Source organism: Mauremys reevesii, linkage group 2, assembly GCF_016161935.1.
Source record: "Mauremys reevesii isolate NIE-2019 linkage group 2, ASM1616193v1, whole genome shotgun sequence".
Taxonomy (NCBI): Eukaryota; Metazoa; Chordata; order Testudines; family Geoemydidae; genus Mauremys; species Mauremys reevesii.
In genome coordinates, this window is record NC_052624.1 from 149,771,239 (window position 1) to 149,789,610 (window position 18,372).

The 18,372-nt window shown below is 45.2% G+C and overlaps 1 protein-coding gene across 1 annotated transcript in view; it reads left to right on the plus strand.

Annotated features, from left to right (window-relative positions):
* Positions 1 to 8,297, plus strand: part of LOC120398653 (pyroglutamylated RF-amide peptide receptor-like) — a 109,215-nt gene extending 100,918 nt beyond the window's left edge. The window contains exons 5-6 of the mRNA XM_039526208.1: positions 1,809 to 1,906; positions 7,891 to 8,297. Coding sequence (XP_039382142.1) covers positions 1,809 to 1,906; positions 7,891 to 8,297 — 505 coding nt within the window. The remainder of the gene's footprint in view (positions 1 to 1,808; positions 1,907 to 7,890) is intronic.
* The last annotated feature ends 10,075 nt before the right edge of the window (positions 8,298 to 18,372 follow it).

Genomic DNA, 18,372 nt, shown 5'->3' on the forward strand with positions numbered 1-18,372 from the left:
GGTATGTCTACACTACCCTCCGGATCGGCAGGCAGCGATCGATCCAGCGGGGATTGATTTATCGCATCTAGTCTAGACATGATAAATCGACCCTCGAGCACTCTCCCGTCGACTCCTGTAATCCACCGCCACGAGAGGCGCAGGCAGAGTCGACGGGGGGAGCAGCAGCAGTCAACTCACCGTGGTGAAGACACCGTGGTAAGTTGACCTAAGTACGTTGATTTCAGCTACGTTATTCACATAGCTGAAGTTGCGTAACTTAGATCGATTCCCTCCCCCCCGCAGCGTAGACCAGGGCATAGGATTGCCAACTTCGGTTGGATGAATTCCTGGTTTCATCATATAGTATTATCTTTAATTAAAGATTCATCTTTAATACGTAGAGACTCCAGGACAATCCTGGAAGCTTGGCAGCCCTAGACCAGAGGAGAAGCATTGTAGCTTAAGCATGCATGCGAGAACTAGTAGGCAATGTTGGCAAGTGGTTAGAAGAGAGGACTAGTCATCTGGACTCCTGGGTTCTATTAGTTGTTCTGCCACTGACTTACTGTAGAACCTTGGGCAAGTCCTGTAGGGCTGATCCAACAAACACTGAAGTCAATGAGAACTCTTCCCATTGACTTCAGTAAGTGCAGGATCAGACCTTTCATTCTCGTAGTACTTAGAAGCCCCAGTCCTGGGCCAGGACCCCGTTGTGCTGGGTGCTGTACAAACACAGAACAAAAAGAGCTCACAATCTAAGGAGTCTCTCTATGGTTTAGTTTCTCTCTCCATTGCATAGGCCTGCCACTTAACTCTCATGGCTGTTGGGAAGCTCAACCCAAAGAACCTTCCCCAGAATTTTGGCTGCCGTTTGTACCACACCTGTGAAATTCTTTCAGGAGGTCAGATTCCCACTCCCACCCTTTTCCTAGGAGACCTACAGAGTGATGCTCAAAGGGAGAGGCATGAAAGCAGCACAGTCAAATGGAGAGCATATAGTCATGGGCACTACTAGTGGGCACTGATGCACCATAGAGGCCTATTCAGCTAACCCTGAAGAAACACAGGTAGAAGCAAAGAGCTTTCAGAGGGAGGGAGGAAGTTTGGAGTGTCCCAAGAAGGAAATATCCAGAGCCTGGGAAGCCTCTAGGGATTCAGCAATTCTGTTAAGGCCCAAATAAACACCTTGTCCTGATTCTCCTCCAACACCCGTTTTGCATCAGTGTAACTCCATTCGCTTCCATGGATCCCTCCAGATTTACGTCAGAGTCAGTGAGAGCAGAATTGGGCCTCTGAGCTTTCTGGGTGCTTATCCAACTGGAAGCAAAGCTGCATACCTTTCAGGCATTATCCAACCCCTCTAGAAAATATATCAATTTCCTGGCAGATGAAAAAATGTTAAGCAGGCTGGTATAACAGTCATAAAGTGGTTGTGATGCCGTCAGAAGAATTCCCATACTAGTAGATCAGTGATCAATCTACTTCAGAATTCTGACTCTGACAGTGGCCGGTATTAGCTGCTTCAGAGGCCTTGTGGCAATGAGTTCCACAGGTTAATTTTGCATTGTGTAGAAAAAAGTGTTTCCTTTTGTCAGATTGGTGGGCGGGGGGGTTATTTGCCACCTTTCAATTTCATTGACCATCCTCTTGTCCTTTTCTTGGGAATGTGAATGCTTTACAGTGAATGCTTTTTACTGTCCCAGCATCTGAATGCAACTAGCCTATTTCTCTCAGTACAAACGATCAGGTGCTGAATTTCTGCTTGCTTCCTGCTATACATGTCTCCTTGTCAGCTCTCGCTCTCTGTCTCAAACGGCTTCCTCCAGGAAGAAGAAACGAGCCGTGATGATGATGGTTATTGTAGTGCTGTTCTTCGCTGCATGCTGGGCACCTTTTCACGTTGTTCACATGTTGTTTGAATACAGTGAGTAGATATAAATTGAACTGATAAAAGACTCTGTGTGTGTGTGAGAGAGAGAGGAGAGAGAGAGAAAGAGAGAGATCCTAAAAGTCCTGAAATGACCAATAAAAATAAAACAAGAGACATTCCATGAGAGAGTAGCTCTGCTGCCGTTTCAGAATAGTCCATTAGCAGCAATATATACTTAGCTTTTCTAGTCATTCTTCATAATTGCATTGCTTAAACCTCTTGATTTTTTTCCTTAATGGTCTTTTCTGAACTCTTGTCTGTTTGTCCATATCTTTCCAATACCGCATTGTCCAGAACTGACTGCAGTATTGCAGGCATTGGGGATGATAGCTAAGGGCTAGTGTACACAAGGAAACTATTCTGCAAAAACTATTCCCAAATAATTCCCTATAAGGACACTGTATTATGGAATCACTTTATTCCAGTGTAATTATTCTGGAATAAAATCAGTAATTATTCTGGAATAAAATCCCTTTAGGCTCAAGAGAAGGAGCAATCAAGTCTCTTTATGGAGTAATGACAGCTTGGAGGCTACTGCCCAAGGCTGTAGGCTGCGTGCCAGGTTAGAGCTAAGCTGTGTGGACTGAGGGGTTCCCTGACTGCAAACACATGGCTAGGATATGGGCAGCAGACTATGTGTGTTGGAGCAGAAAGCCTGGGGATGGAGTTGTGAATGTGGCTCTGAGAGGAAGCAGAGAGACAGAGCTTCTTGGGCACAGAGTTCATTAAAGTGGCAGACTTGGGACTTTCTGAGCAAGAAAACTGTCTACTGTTGTCTCAGAGTGGCAGCCGTGTTAGTCTGTATCCGCAAAAAGAACAGGATTACTTATGGCACTTAGGACTTTGTGTACATTTTTTGTAAATAAACCAGATGACACCAAGAGTAGACCTGACTTGCAATAGCAATTTCTCATCCTAATGGAAACAATCCTGCAAAGTCCTGAACTTTAGCTAGCAGCTTGGGCCAGAGGGGAAACACTATTATCTAAATTGAGTAGAATGCCTGATCCATTTGTTTTTGCCAGGCAAAGAGCACCCACTGTTTTGGAGTTACCTGTATTACTCCTTGTATTTAGACATGAGCTTGAACCAAAAAATTCCAAATAGTCTTATACTCTTTGGGTGGGCTGAAATCTAAATCCATTTGCAAATGTTCCAGTTTCTATAATGGGCGGGACCCATACAGTGAAGCCAAGATCAAACCAGATCCAAATTTTACAGCTTGAGTGCAACTCCAATTATTTTATAGGGGAGGTCTCCAGCCAGAGTGGCCTTTTTTGCTCTCTCTTAAAGAAAAACAATAATACTTCTATGGCTAAGGACTAAATACACCAATTACACCCACATAGTCTAACTTCTCAGCAGAACTCAACATAAGAATTGAATGCAGTGGATGAATGAATATGATGGATCATTTCTGCTCTCAGGTCCACCATCCTAAATCCAAAGTAATTTCCTCTCCTCACAGCTGAGTTCTTCCATTCCCTTGGAGATGTTGAACATTATAAAAGAGAAGATTCTCAAATAGCTGGCAAAAGAGGCAGCCTTGCCTCAGTACAGCATGTAATTCACTGATTAGTGCAGTGTGACCATAGACGGCTCCTCAAAATCCTGCCAACTCAACAAGGTCTCACTCCACACATGAATGATCAGAACATCAACTGACAGCCTCTGTTACACAAAAGGCATTCCAATTCATAAATGCAGCCTATCTCCATATATAAAAAAATGTATTCAGGCACATTAGTCAGTCTGTGGCGGCAAGGCAGAGATGGGTGGTTTGTAACAATACCCATGCATGGTGTGTTATTAAAGTTACTTGAAAAAGTGGCTTGAACTTAGGGATGGAAGCTAGGGAGTCTCCTGCAGTCTAATACTACATCTGCCACTGATTCACTGTATAACTCTAGTCAAGTTCTGCAACTTCTCTGCCTCATTTTCTCCAGCTGCAATACTGTGATAACATTTTCCCATTGTAAGTGGGGTGTTGTGGAGATTAACTGGGGTGAAATTAACACTATGCAGACAAGCTGCACAGTCCTATTTTGAGGAATTCAGTGGAACTTCAATAGAGCATAGGCCAGCTCTTAACAGCTCTGCCATAAACACTCCCTGGAAGGTCCAGTTGTGATGCAAGTAGTGTTGAGATCAAGGGGGAAAAAAAGCAAAATTTTCCCAATTTAGCCCTCAATATGTTTGGCTGGGCCTGTGATCAGTTTCCCAGTTCTCTTCAAATACCAGCATTCCCCACCTCAGCACAGTACAGACACAGAGCCTGATCCTGTCAACCTTTACTCAAATGAGACGCTCAGCTAGTGTCAATGGGACTCTAGCCCTTGTTGGTACACCACCTCTCCTAAAAACTGTGTGGCCCATTCTCACCAGTTGACAAGAAGGGGTGAATATCAACAGAGGGAAAATTACTTTTTGTAGTGCTAACGAGGCCAATTCAATCAGAGTGGATGTGGCCCATTCCCTACAGTTGACAAGAGGTTATGAGTATCAACAGAGGAAAAATTATTTTTTGTAGTGACCCTGCCACTCCCAGTCTTTATTCAGGCCTAATTTGATGGTGTCAAGTTTGCAAATTAATTCCAGTTCTGCAGTTTCACGTTGGAGTCTGTTTTTAACGTTTTTTTTGTTGAAGAATGGCCACTTTTAAGTCTGTTATTGAATGTCCAAGGAGATTGAAGTGCTCTCCTACTGGCTTTTGAATGTTACAATTCTTGATGTCTGGTTTGTGTCCATGTATTTTTTTGTGTAGAGACTGTCCGGTTTGGCCAATGTACATGGCAGAGGGGCATTGCTGGCACATGATGGCATATATCCCATTAGTAGAATTCAACAAGAAACTGCAGAACTGGAATTAATTTGCAAACTCGACACCATCAAATTAGGCCTGAATAAAGACTGGAAGTGACTGAATCACTACGAAAAATAATTTTCCCTGTGTAGTGGGGTGGTTACCTGCTCCAGCCCTGACAGGGTTAAAACCCGCCCTGGGAGAGGGCTGGGAGAACAGCCCAGGCTGAGTGGGAAGTAGGCTCAGCTTGGGCCATGCCCCAATCAGGGCCCAGCTGGCCCTATAAAGGTTTGAGCCAGGAGCTCAAGCAGATAGTCTCTCTCTGCATTCAGAGAGAGAAGGGCCTGGCTGCAGGGAGCTTAACCAAGTCCCTAGAGTGGCTCAGGGCTGGGGAAAGGCCAAAGGAGCCAGGGAGCTCCGGCCTAGGAAAGCCCCAGGCTGCAGACCTAGGGTAAGGCCAATGGGGCACTTGGGTTGCAGGAGGCAGCCCATGGGTAGGCACGGCAGAGGCAGCAGGTCCAGACCCCCTTTGCCTGTGATGAGTGGCTGATACACTGCAGTCTGCCTCAATGAATGGGGGCTAAGTGGTGACTGGCAGTAGCCAAGACTGAGGTGAGGTGGGGATAGGGGGTGGGGGTTCCCCTGGGAGGGAAGATCCTGAGATTGGGGGTTACTGCCAGAGGGGCAGCACTCCAGAGAAAAGGGCACTGGGGTCCTGGGAGGGACACAGGGCCAGCAGTAAGGTGGATCACCGGCCTGCAGAGGGTGCTCTGGTGGCTGGAGAGCTAATTCCTGACAGAGACAAGCAGGAGGTGCCACAGGGGTGAGTCCGCATGCTTACACCCTCCATGCATCCGATGAAGTGGGGTTTAGCCCTCGAAAGCTTATGCCCAAATAAACTTGTTATTCTCTAAGGTACCACAAGGTCTCCTCATTGTTTTTACTGACACAGACTAACATGGCTACCCCTCTGAAACATGACTAAACAAAGGTGGGTTTTTTTGTGCAAAGTGTCTGCTTCCCATTCAATTTGTCACAAAAAAACCCTGTCAATTTTCTGTGAAAATTTTTGACAAAAAAACTATTATTTAAAAAAAAATGCCATTGGTGCAGAGGAAATATTTACCAACTAGCTCTAATCAAAATGCTGAAATAATAGTACAGCTGCAGGCACAAATATGAGCAGCAATGGGGGAGAAGAAGAGGATTCTTGCCAACAAGTTAAAGTAGTATGGGCTGGATGAGTGTGTTGCCGGCTCAAAGGGCCCGAGGAGGAGCAACAGCAGGGTTCGTTGCCCGGTGTGCGTCGCACTAATTAACACACCAGGGTGGAGAAGCAAACCAAGTTTATTTGAGCTCAAAAATGGTGCCAAGGAGAAAAAGCATTCTCAAATCCTGCACACCCGCACGCAGGCAGGGTCCCAGCATTTATACCTCCCTTGTTTTCCCCCCTTCCTCCCTCCCCCTTGCAACAGTTACACTTAACACTATAATGTAGCTTGTTAGAACTGTTCTCATTCACATATTTATCTATGGCCTTCACAGCACAGACGCAGGCAGATTTTCCTCCCCTTTCTCCCCCTCCTCCCCGCCGCTTTTTGCTGTTTCAAACTGTCCTGCAGCTGCAAGCTGAGACAGCTGACAGTTACACATTTTGCTTTTAGGCTGTTAACATTTAGGTTGGTTGAAGTTCACAAGATGGAGTTGCTTTGGCTCACTCAGGCCCAAAGTCACAACTTTGGTTTACTTAGGCCTAGGGACACCAACAATTGGACTATAAGGTGGATAGAAAGCTGGCTAGATTGTTGGGCTCAACAGGTAGTGATCAACGGCTCGATGTCTAGTTGGCAGCCGGTATCAAGCATAGTGCCCCAGGGTTGGTCCTGGGGCTGTTTTTGTTCAACATCTTTATTAATAAACTGGATGAAGGAATGGATTGCACCCTCAGCAAGTTTGCAGATGACACTAAGCTGGGGGGAGAGGTAGATATGCTGGAGGGTAGGGACAGGGTCCAGAGTGACTTAGACAAATTGGAGGATTGGGCCAAAAGAAATCTGATGAGGTTCAACAAGGACAAGTGCAAAATCCTGCACTTAGGACGGAGGAATCCCATGCACTGCTACAGACTAGGGACTGAGTAGGTAGGCAGAAGTTCTACAGAAAAGGACCTGGGGATTACACTGGATGAGAAGCTGGATATGAGTCAACAGTGTGCCCTTGTTGCCAAGAAGGCTAACGGCATATCGGGCTGCATTAGTAGGAGCATTGCCAGCAGATTGAGCAAAGTGATTATTCCCCTCTATTCAGCACTGGTGAGGTCACACCTAGAGTATTGCATCCAGTTGTGGGGCCCCCACTACAGAAAGGATGTGAATAAATTGGAGAGAGTCCAACAAAAATGATCAGGGTGCTGGAGCACATGACTTATGAGGAAAGGCTGAGGGAACTGGGTTTATTTAGTCTGCAGAAGAGAAGAGTGAGGAGGGCTACCTGAAGGAGGGTTCCAGAGAGGTTGGAGCTCGGCTGTTCTCAGTGGTGGCAGATGACAGAATAAGGAGCAATGGTCTCAAGTTGAAGTGTGGGAGGTTTAGGCTGGATATTAGGAAACACTATTTCACTAGGAGGGTGGTGAAGCACTGGAATGGGTTCCCTAGGGAGGTGGTGGACTCTCCATCCTTAGAGGTTTTTAAGGCCCAGCTTGACAAAGCCCTGGCTGGGATGATTTAGTTGGGGTTGGTCCTGCTTTGAGCAGAGGGTTGGACTAGATGATCTCCTGAGGTCTCTTCCAACCCTGATCTTCTATGAGTCTATGAACTGGGGAGAGAGGTAATCACAGGGGCGTAAGATTTGAAAAGGGATGAACTGGAGAGAGGTTGAATGGCTTTTCCAGATTGCAGGAACTGCAGAGAAGGTTGCCTCACTGCAGGTGAAATTCACCTCAGTGAAGAGCCCTTTGCAATCTCTCAAGTCCTGTTTGTAAGTACTGCATAAGCCTCAGTCTGGCCTCTTGCACAGGGGTGAGCTTCATCCTACTTGCAGTGGGAGCATGTCAAAGGACTGGAGAGGAGGCTGGTGAATGATGAGGCAAGGGAGCATGTAGTGTAGCAGACAGAAAGATGTGGTTCTAATAGCTAAGACCCTCTGGTTCTTTCTAATCCATTCCCTTGCTCCCCAGATAACCTGGAGGAAAGCTACGATGATGTCACTGTAAAGATAATCTTTGCCATCGTCCAGGCCGTTGGGTTCTTTAACTCTTTCAACAACCCCGTGGTCTACACTTTTATGAACGAGAACTTCAAGAAGAGCTTCGTGGCTATTCTCTTCTGCAGCTTGCGGAGCTCCGAGCCAGCCGACAAGCAGGAGAGCCAGCAGCTGGAAAGGGCCAAAATGGGACCCTCGACCTGTTGCATCAGGAAGGAGGGCAGAAGCTTGCACAGCCACCTGAGTGCAGAGAACCTGGAACTGAGACTCTGTGAGCGGGTGCCATCCGCGAAGCTGGAGTCAGTGCTTTCAGTGGCGGTCATTACCTACCCCATGGTGAGCGCCCATAAGGAGATACTGCCCAATGGACAGTCAGCATGATCACTACTGACTTCAAGTACACACTGTGCTTCATGGACCAAAATAACTTTGCTTTAGGGAGCAGTATCCAGTATGCAGCTCAAAGCAGTATCCAGTTCAATGAGAAAAGCAACACTGAGTGCTTTACTATTTCCAGTGTTCTGTTCAGTCATTGGTTTCTATATTTCACTCTAATTTCTGGCTGCTCAACTCTCCAACTCAAATGTAACCTGTGGAATATGGGACCAGGTATGGATGGGTTTCAGAGGATAAAAGGCTGCCAGTTTTCCAAATGGATAGGGAGAGAGGGAGATAGAATATTCCTTTTTTAATTTTTATTTTATTCATCTTCCTTCTTGAGCTGATGGTTCCATCCAATCCCAAAGAAATCAGGTTAATTGGGGCTGGACCAACAAGGCGTTGAGCACCTCGGCTCCTTGTCTTTAGTAGGTGTTGAAGGTGCTTTGCACCTTGCAGGATCAGACACCCCCCCCCCCCCCCGTAAATTAGAAGCTGGAAATGCATGAACCATGGAAACCTACTTTTAGGAACCGTCTCCTCTTGCCTGACTCACAGACATGGGGGTGGGGGTTAGACAGCATGCTCTGTGCAGAGGGCCTCTTTCACAGACTTTGCTCAAGAGCCCATGCTGCTAACAGCGGCCTGAGCTGACAAAACAATGTTGCATCCCTTGGAGCCTGCTGCTGCTCTCACACAGATCTGACACCAGTGTGTGGAGCTGGGCAGGAAACGGTTTCTCCAGCCCATACGTGTTTTTGAGACTTTGACATTTTTTCCCATTCCGAAAAGTCAAAATTTCCAAAATTTTCATGAATAAAAAAATCTAAAACAATAAATACATTCAGATTGGAACCATTGAAATATTTTGTCTTGATCATTTTTCCCTAACAATAATAATACTTGATGATTTAGCTAATAACAAATTTAACTAAAATTTCACACGCACAAAAAAAAGCCTTTATGAACCAGAAAATGAAAACTTTCCAACCATTTTGGAAACACAATTCACAAATGTTTCGAAATGGGAGGTTCCTCAGCAGCGGCCCTCTCCCATGCACTGCTTCAGTTTTGACGAATCAGCATTGTCAAACAAAAAGAAGGTTTTGGCTGAAAATTCCTGACCAGCTCTACAGATGTTGCCCCATCGACTTCAGCAAAGTGACTTCTCATTGCCACCAGGATGAAAGCAGACTAAGGCCCCCCATAATTCTGAATGCCCATGAGGCGGTTCTGAAACAATAGGGAATGACCAGCTTGCCACATCAGCACAGACATTCACCATGTGTCGGGAGGAAAGGCTGATGTCTGTTTAATACTGGAAGCTACTCTTCTAGTGCATATTGCTGCTGCACTTGCCTGCATACTCTAAAGTCAATAATGTACCTGCCTCGCAATGCTACATAGTAATTACTGGTTTGAGTTGGGTTTTAAGTGTATTGTGATCTTTTCCTTATTGTGAAAATTCACTAGCATCCATGCCTCTTACTGTTGTAAAAGCCGTTTCTTTCCAATGAGAAGAAAAACTTGCTTTTGAAATGCTACATGGAATTGGCCCCTGAAGTAAAAGTTTACACATCTTTGAGGCTTTGTTTGTTTGTTTGGTCAACTGCTATTCTGGGTTCTATGTCAGTTACATGTTTGGAGAATAAATTGTTGACTGAGAACACCAGCACCAGCCATCTAGACTATTTCATGGGTAGATCTCAAAGCACTTTACGGAGGTGCGTCAGTGTAATTTTCCCGATTTTACGGTTGCGGGGGGTTATGGAAGGAGGAAATGAAACACGGAGTCTTTGGGACATTTAAAATGATGGATGTCAAGGAATGATCCTTGCTATCTCACCCCTTCACAAGGAACTTTCACTAAGGAAAGAACCATCCAAAAAAAAAAAATCAGACAGAGAAAAAAAATCCAGTATGGATTAAATATTATATGCACTGTGGTAGTAGCTAGGAATCCCAGTCACGGACCAGGACCGCACTGTGTGTCCTCAAACACTCTCACAGCCTTTATACACACTTGGAATTACTGGGCCAGATCTCTGGCTGGGGTAAGTCAATATAGCTCTAATGAAGTCAGTGGAGCTACACCAGTGGAGGATCTGTCTCCATTGAGTCTCCGTGTCTCTTTCAGGGGGAAAAAAATCACAAATTTATGGAACAAAAGGAGGAAAAAAGTGGGGTCTGGAGTGGGAGAAAAGTGAAAGGGTGCAGAGGAGGATCTCAAGAGAAGGAAAACAATTCTCAAGGTTTTTTCCTGGTCCTGCTTTCAGGCAGAGGCTCTGGAGGGAAGCCTGTGATCAGAGTGCATTCAGCAGACAGACAGCCTAGAGTAGGGTGGGGTGAGTTTTGCCTCTCTGTTTTAAGGAGCAGCCTGCTTCGTCTCTCTCTGTTTTGGGTGGTTGTGTGTGATCGTTCTGAATTGAGACAAGATGGGTGAGGGGATATCTTTTAGTGGACTAGTTTCTGTTGGTGAAAGAGAGAAGCTTTCAAGCTCTTGTCTCTCTCATATCCTGGGACGAGCACTGCTACAACACTGCAAACATCACTCTGAATTATAAGCAATAAAGTAGTGTTACATTGCAAGCTTCCAACAAAAGTACTTTTATCTATCTCCTCTGTTTTGTATGCCATGAACATAGCAGACCTAAAGGAAGATGGAGACAGAACAAAATAAGGAGGGAGTTAAAAAAAAGTAGGAGAGAGAATGGAACTGAGAGAAGTGGGGGAGTAGAAGTTGAAAGGAATAGAGAAATAGGAGAGCACTCACCTACCTCTAAGGTTAGTCGTGTGTATTTGTATTCTGTTTACTGGTGCTCCTGAGAGATCTAACACTCAGGGTGGCAGGACAGAATTTATTATGCATGCACTGCTGAGCCTTCTTTTTCTTCATGGTTTTGCATGGTAGATGCCAAAATATCCATTGCCCAGGACCCCTGCAAATGGCCCTGTCTCTCTCAAGCTGCTTCCCAGCACAGACAAGTAGCAACAGCTACACCGCTGTAAGCGGCACTAATTGGTCCTTGTGTTGGCAGCCTTAGAAATCTAGCTATTTACAGTTACTTGTGCTGTAGAAGGACCCGGGAGGCCATACCTGAGGCACATCAACAGTTTGCACTTCTGCTACCTGTTGTCTGGATAAACAGAAGACGTGAGGCACATCTACGCTGCTATAAAAGACCTGCAGCACAGCTGCATTTGGCCTGGGCCAGCTGACTCAGGATTGCAGGGCTCAGGGTTGCAGGGCTATACAATTGCAGTGACTTTGGGACTTGGCTTGGATCCCAGTCTCTGGGAACCTTCCCCGTCATGGTGTCTCAGAGTCCAGGCACCACTCCAAGCTCGAACACCTACACTGCAGTTTTATAGCTCCATAGCCCAAGCCCCCGTCAGCTGATCCAGACCAGGCGCAGATCTTTTGTTGCGGTCTAAACACGTTGTCCCCAGGTCTCTCAAGCCAGCACTATTCTGCAGCACTGAATTCACACAATTTTTAAACAACAAAAAGTTAGAGAAGAATCATCTGTTTCTGATCTGTATTAAGTAGCCCCTAGGTGCCCCAGCAAAACAGAACATCAGCAGCCATCCTCAGTGGTTACAAATCACAACTGTACTGGAAAATATTAACTGTTCCTGATTCAGCGCAAAGCCCTATTGTCTCATATAGATGCCCATATCAATGAATCTGCACACCCCAAGTTATATCTGTATTGCGATAGCAATTATAGACCCCAAGTGAGTTTGGGACCCCACTGTGCCAGGCTTTTCACAGACACATAGGTCTTGACAAGACAGACAAAGATGTATAGATTCTTGGGGGCATGGACTGTCATTTACTATGTGTTTGTATAGGGCCTACTGCAATGGTGGCTGTGACCTTTAGGCATTAAATGTTAAATAAGAAAGGGAGTATTAATAGCCCCATTGTACAGATGTGGGAACCAAGGCACAGGGAGACAGTGACTTGCCCAAGGAAGCCTGCCGCAGAGCTGGGAATTAAATGCTGGGTCTCCTGGTCCCAGTCCAGCACCTTAGCCCCAAGCCCCACCTTCCATTTGGTTTGCCTATGAAAATGCTTGTTTTGTTCCCACTGCGAGGGAAGCTGGCACTGAAGCAGGGATGGAAAGTTTATCCCTCTGCTGCTCTATAACTATGCAGAGGCCATGCACAATCTGAGCCCCCGTACTTAGAACATGCTACGCATTGAGGTTCTGTTGTCTGTAAGCACTAACACAAATTAGAATTGGGGTGATGTTAGTGAGTGTGGTGAACAGCACCGGGGTCTGATATCTACAGGAGATGAAAGCCCATTTGCTTTGTTCCACGAGTTCAGAGTTTTTTTTTGCTCGGGTGGTTCTGGACTGCTACCCACCTCTAAGGTGCCGTAGAAATGCTATTCTACATCAGTTATCGGACTGCCGTCATTACCAGAGTATCAGAGCACTTTCCAGTAATGCATTAAGCAACGTGACGAAGATCTGTCATGTGAGGATCATTCTCTTTCTCTCTCATTTTGCATAGAATTGCTTGTGTAGTGGAGTGGTTTGTTTTGGTAGACTTTTCTTCTTTTTTGGGGGGGCAGGGGTGTGGCATTGGGTTTTTTTGGTTTACCTTCCCATGTTCTCAAGCTCCAGTGTTCGCATGCAGAGCCATTTCCCTAACTGCCAGGGTGGCACCTCCCTTCTCCATAAGAACGGGGGAGCACACCAAAATAGAATTTTCATCTCCTGGTTCAGGTGCTGCTGATCTTCAGAACTGAATGCTGGACGGATCTTAATGGCATTAAGGCATTGACATAGGGTGAGATTCTCCTCTCACTTACACCCGTGTAAATCAGCAGTAACTCCATGGAAGTCAATGGAGTTAACCCACGTCTGAGAGAAGCAGGGCTGGCTTTTAAAGTTTTAGATGTGAGACACCTCTTCCCGTTAGCTCTCTCTGCGTCAAGAAAAATACAAATGGAAGGAATACGAGTTTGACTCCCTGCTAGCTGTAGTGTCAGCTTCCCATTGTGCAGCCTGCCAGCTTGTACAGACAATGCTCTCTGTACCTCCCAGGGAATGAAGAGAACTACTAAATCCTAGTGTCTGCTTTGCCTGCTGCAAACCCAAAGTCTGAGCAAGCTCCTGCAGCTCTCCACTGCCAATCAGTCCCCTCACACAGTGAATTCTTTTCCATATTCAGCAAAGAGCCTGCAAAAGCCGGCTCACTTTTCACTGAGCCAGCCCAGTCCTTCACTCTTCACTGACTTTCCAGGTTTCATCACAAGTGAGAGAGCTGTTATTTCTAGCTTAGATTGCTGCCTATTGTGTTACAGTAGGTTCTCTCCTGTGCAAAGAGCCAGCCGATTAAATTCCATTTAAGCCCTCAAAAATGTGCTTATGTGGTGCATTGACTTTGTACTGGCACAGGTGTGAATTTCATCCTGTGTGCCCCTATGAAATGCGGGTCAAAATGACCAGAGCACAGTGATAGGCACTACAGAAACACATCAGAAAGGAGTCCTTTTATATTGCATTTGTATAAACTGTTCTACCAGCTCCTCTTCTGGGTAAAGCTGCACTGATCTTAGTTAACAGGGTTTCCATTAGAACTTCTTGCAACATGGAAAACAAGAACCTAAAGGTGATGTATTTTTAAATTCTGCATCCAGAAGGAAGGAAGAGGCATCCAGCTATCATAGGGTGTCATCTCTATCCCCCTGCCAATGCAGGATTAAGTCTGTTCCCATTTGTGCATTAATCCTTTGAATGGGTGGGGGGAACAATTCTGACCCTACAATGATTAGCAGAAGAGCTTTCCTCAGTAGCCACTATCCTTTCCATTCAAAAATCAAATCCCTCTTTTTATGGACATCGCATAGGATGATTGGCTGCCTTCAGTACCAGATAATAATCATAGTAACTAAGGTATCATTAGCTGAGTGATGTGAGACCCACCACTCACCATGATGACACTTTTCTGTTTGTCTATAACACGATAAAATCAAGATGATTATTTCCAACAATTTTTTTTCTCCCTGCTGTTTTCATTTAATGGTTTTTAATGGAGTGCGGAATGCCCTGCGGTACAGCCTTTCTGAAAGGACTCTCTCCTTCCATTCTGTCGATAGTTTTCACCAGCTTCCCGTCCATTCTTTTTCATCAATAGCAGCCTCTCCCAGCATTAATACAATAGACTGATCTTTTGAGACTATAAAATAAGCCACAGAATCTTGACAGCCTTAAAAACACAACAGCACCTTATGACCACTGAGTTATGATCCTTTTCAATAGCTTTTGTCTATTTCACTGCTCTGAGGACACCACGTCATATTCTGTGTATTTAAAATGAATATTCGAGAAGGGAGCAGCTTGACTTACAAGGAGATTTTTTGCATTTTAAGGACATTAGGCCAGATGGTGCATTCTTTCTATCCAATGTGGGGTGTGGGAAACCGGTACCTTGTAAGCCACCTTTGTGCTTCCCTAATTCTGTACCCAGCCCCTGGGGCAGCTCTCAGCTACACGGGTTTTGCATGACTGCTGCCTGAGAGGCACAACTGTGGAGCACAGCACTAGAGCCAGTCAGGAAATGGTTTTCCCATCCCAGAAACATTTTCAAATGTTTCCCACTCTCCCTCACCCCTTCAAACCAAAATTCTGTGAAGTGAAAGTCTGATATTTTTTTCAGATCAGTCAAAATATTTCATTCCCGTCATTTTGAAATGCTTCCTTTTGATTTTGATTTTGAATTTCTTTTTACTATAAAGTAACTTCTGTTTCTAAACCCAAGGCCATTTTGAACCCAAAATAGAACTTTTCATTTCAAAAGCATCAAAATGAGATGTTTCCTCGGCTTCTAACCATTGTCCAAAATTGGCAATTCATCAACGTTGACCCTCTCCCAAGAAAAGTTTCCGTTTGGACGAAATGGCTTTTTTTTTTATTGAAAACATTGAAAAAAAATCTCAACCAGGACACCCTGACCACACCCCTTCCTGCTATTCCCAGTCACTCCCTGCAGACCAGGAGCCGGGATAGGGAAAGTTGCAGGGCTCTCTACCTGTCCCTACTGGGGGACTATTCTGCACGGAGAATGTGAGCTCTCTTTTGCAGCCCCTTTATACTACAACAGCAGCATATCTGTGTCTATACTGCAGCTGGAAATGAGCGGCCCAGCCCAGGTAGACTCAGTGCTTGAGCTGGCACACCAAAAATAGCAGTGTGGACACTGCAGCTTGGGCTTTCAAGCCCCCTTGACTCCCTATGCTTAAGAGCCCGTGTTCCAGCCTGAGCTGCAACGTCATCTCTGCTATCTTGAGAATGATACATTAGCAGGGCTTAAGTTGTGTCTGCCCGCCCGCATAGCCAGACTCGCAGACTCAGTGGCAGTGTAGACCTGCCCACGTGGTCTGGCCCGTTGAGTGCTGTATTCTGTGTCATTGCTCCCTAGTCCCTTCCCATGGGAGAACCCACCAAAAAGGGCCTGAGGGAAGGAGAATGGTGCAAGAGTGTCCCTTAAATGGTTCTGTGGGGCCTCTGCCCTATGGAACGAGCTGCTGTTCTGATCAATGGAGGCTGTGGGCAAAACGGCCTCCCATGGTGGTTCTGGCCAGGGACTCCCTTTACACTACCTGGCATCCTGGGCTTTGACAAGGAAGTTTCCCCTCCTGTGGACAGGGACAGAGGGAAAAGGTATGTTTCAGAATAGATGGGAACCCAAAATCTGCCCTTACCAACCGGGTGTTCTTCTTTTGCTGTGCTCCTGGGTGTGTTATTGTAGGGTTGCTCAGGAATGTTGGGCTGCTGGTGTTGACCTTTTAAGAAAAAAAAAAGTAAGCATTTGAAAAGGTGGGAGAGGAGGGGATGTCACCAAAAGCTTGAATGGAAGGGTGGTGTTGTAGGGAAGATACCTAACCCTACCCTTAAGACTCCTCTTACACAGAGGCTTGGACCAGAGTCTAGGTTTCTCAAAGATTGTAAATATAGCCAGCTTTGCTCCCCCCCACTCAAGCAACACCAAGATCAGTTCAGGTGCAGCTCACGATTGGTGCCCCCTCATTGCAATTTGGGAGAATTGCACACCCACTTTGCACGAGTGTGAATGACCATCCCAGTCACAAAACAGGGGGGAACGGGGACCAGCGAGCATCAATCTCCACCACCCTGCATCTAATGCACTTGTTTACACCAGTGCAAAATGGGTGTGAAGTGCTGAGTATGGCAGCATCTTCCCCCCAACTTTGCAGTGGCATAAGTGACCACACAAGGTGAAGTGTAAGAAAGAACCAGGCTGAAATGGATCTGTGCGGAGGAACAGTGGCTCGACCCATTGTCCCTGATATATTTGCCTAGCTGGCTCTCATCACAGCACCTTGTGTCTTATTACCTAAGATGCACTTCATATTTTATATGGCCATTTAATAGAATCTATTCACAATTATTATTTTTTACTTTCTTGCTCACCAAAAGCCTTGTTTATCCCAAAGCCTGAGGCATGTTGAATCATCAGATGGGGAGGTTTCGACTGAGCATCTGCAAGTAGGGGGGAAAAAATCTGGTTAATTTCCCATGTCTACAGGAATGACTCTTGCCCTCTTTCCCTTTATTTTGCCATCGGTTGGGTAATTTTCCAATTACAGGCAATGCAGAAAATGTGTCATGCGTATTTTCCTAGAAACAGTTAAGTGCAGGCTTGGTGTAGCATTTAATACCTCAATAAGATATTGAACCCTTTTAGCTCGATTAATCAAGTAAAAGCTTCTCTTTGCCAAAGTTGATTGAAGTTGTTGTTGTCGGAGCAGGGAGGGGGAGATATATTGATTTGTTTGTGGGGCAAACAAAGGAGGAACAAATTGTTAAGGAGGGGCTAGCTCAGCAGCTAGGTAAGGGGGCTCTAAACTCTTTCACATCTAGGTTGATGGTTCAAATTCAGTCTAGGGAAATAGTAAGCAAACATTTCACTTGATGAAGACTTAGGATGGATTCTCTAGAACAGGCATTCTTCTCTTCTTGTTCCAAAGTTCTGAAAGTGACACCCCCTGGATTCTACATCTGGCCTTAGAGCAATTTAGAAGGCATTCCTCTTCTGCTTCATGCTCTTTGAGACCAGCCCTAGGAACAGGAGTTAGGGACTATGGAACTCCGAAGACTTCTTATAAAATAGCAACAAAGGTATTAACTTCTTAACACCTGCAGTTTTATGCATAGAATCAGTGGTGATTCTTTCACTTGACTAGATGGAACTGGCAGCAGGGCAAGCAATACAATGATATTTTTCTATAAACTTTTCCTAGTCTTATGTTAACTAACATTATAAAAGCCGAACAGGTAGGCCACAGGGAATGAGGAAGAAAGGAATTGGCTGACGTGGCTTCAAGCAGAGCCCTTGAAGGAGTTTAATTTCCATAAATACTAAATCCACTAATGAATCCTCCCCTCCTGTTTTCAAAGGAAAATCCACTCCATGTTCGTAACGGGGCAGAGCTGCTTTTTGCTTATCATTGAGTCTTTGCATTGAAGTCAATTGAAGGCTGACATCTATTAGTGCTCCCAGCCGTGATTACACATGCTGTTTGTACGCCTCGTCTCTTTAAACATTTATGGTGGAGCCAAAGAGCCTTGCTGCTTTCAATCCTTTGCCACATATAGGAGATTAAGTATTGGAGGGGTAGCCGTGTTAGTCTGTATCCACAAAAACAATGAGGAGTCCGGTGGCACCTAAAAAACTAACAGATTTATTTGGGCATAAGCTTTCATGGGTAAAAAATCCACTCCTTCAGATGCATGGAGTGAAAATTACAGAAACAGGCATAAATATATATTGGCACATGAAGAGAGCTCTTCATAAATACATCTATCATCTGTCATCCATTTATTTGAAGGTGCCATTGGACTCCTCTTTATCTAGGAGATTAGTGCGTTAAGAAGTGTTGTTCCAGCATCCTGAGAAAGGTGTGAATTAATTTCACATAAGCTTTCAGGCAACCTTTTAGTAATTTATTACCTACAAGTTGCTAAAGGTTTGTTTTAAAATCTTACTTCACAAGGGAGAAGGATTGTGCATTTATGCCTCGTCTTCACTAGTATTTTAG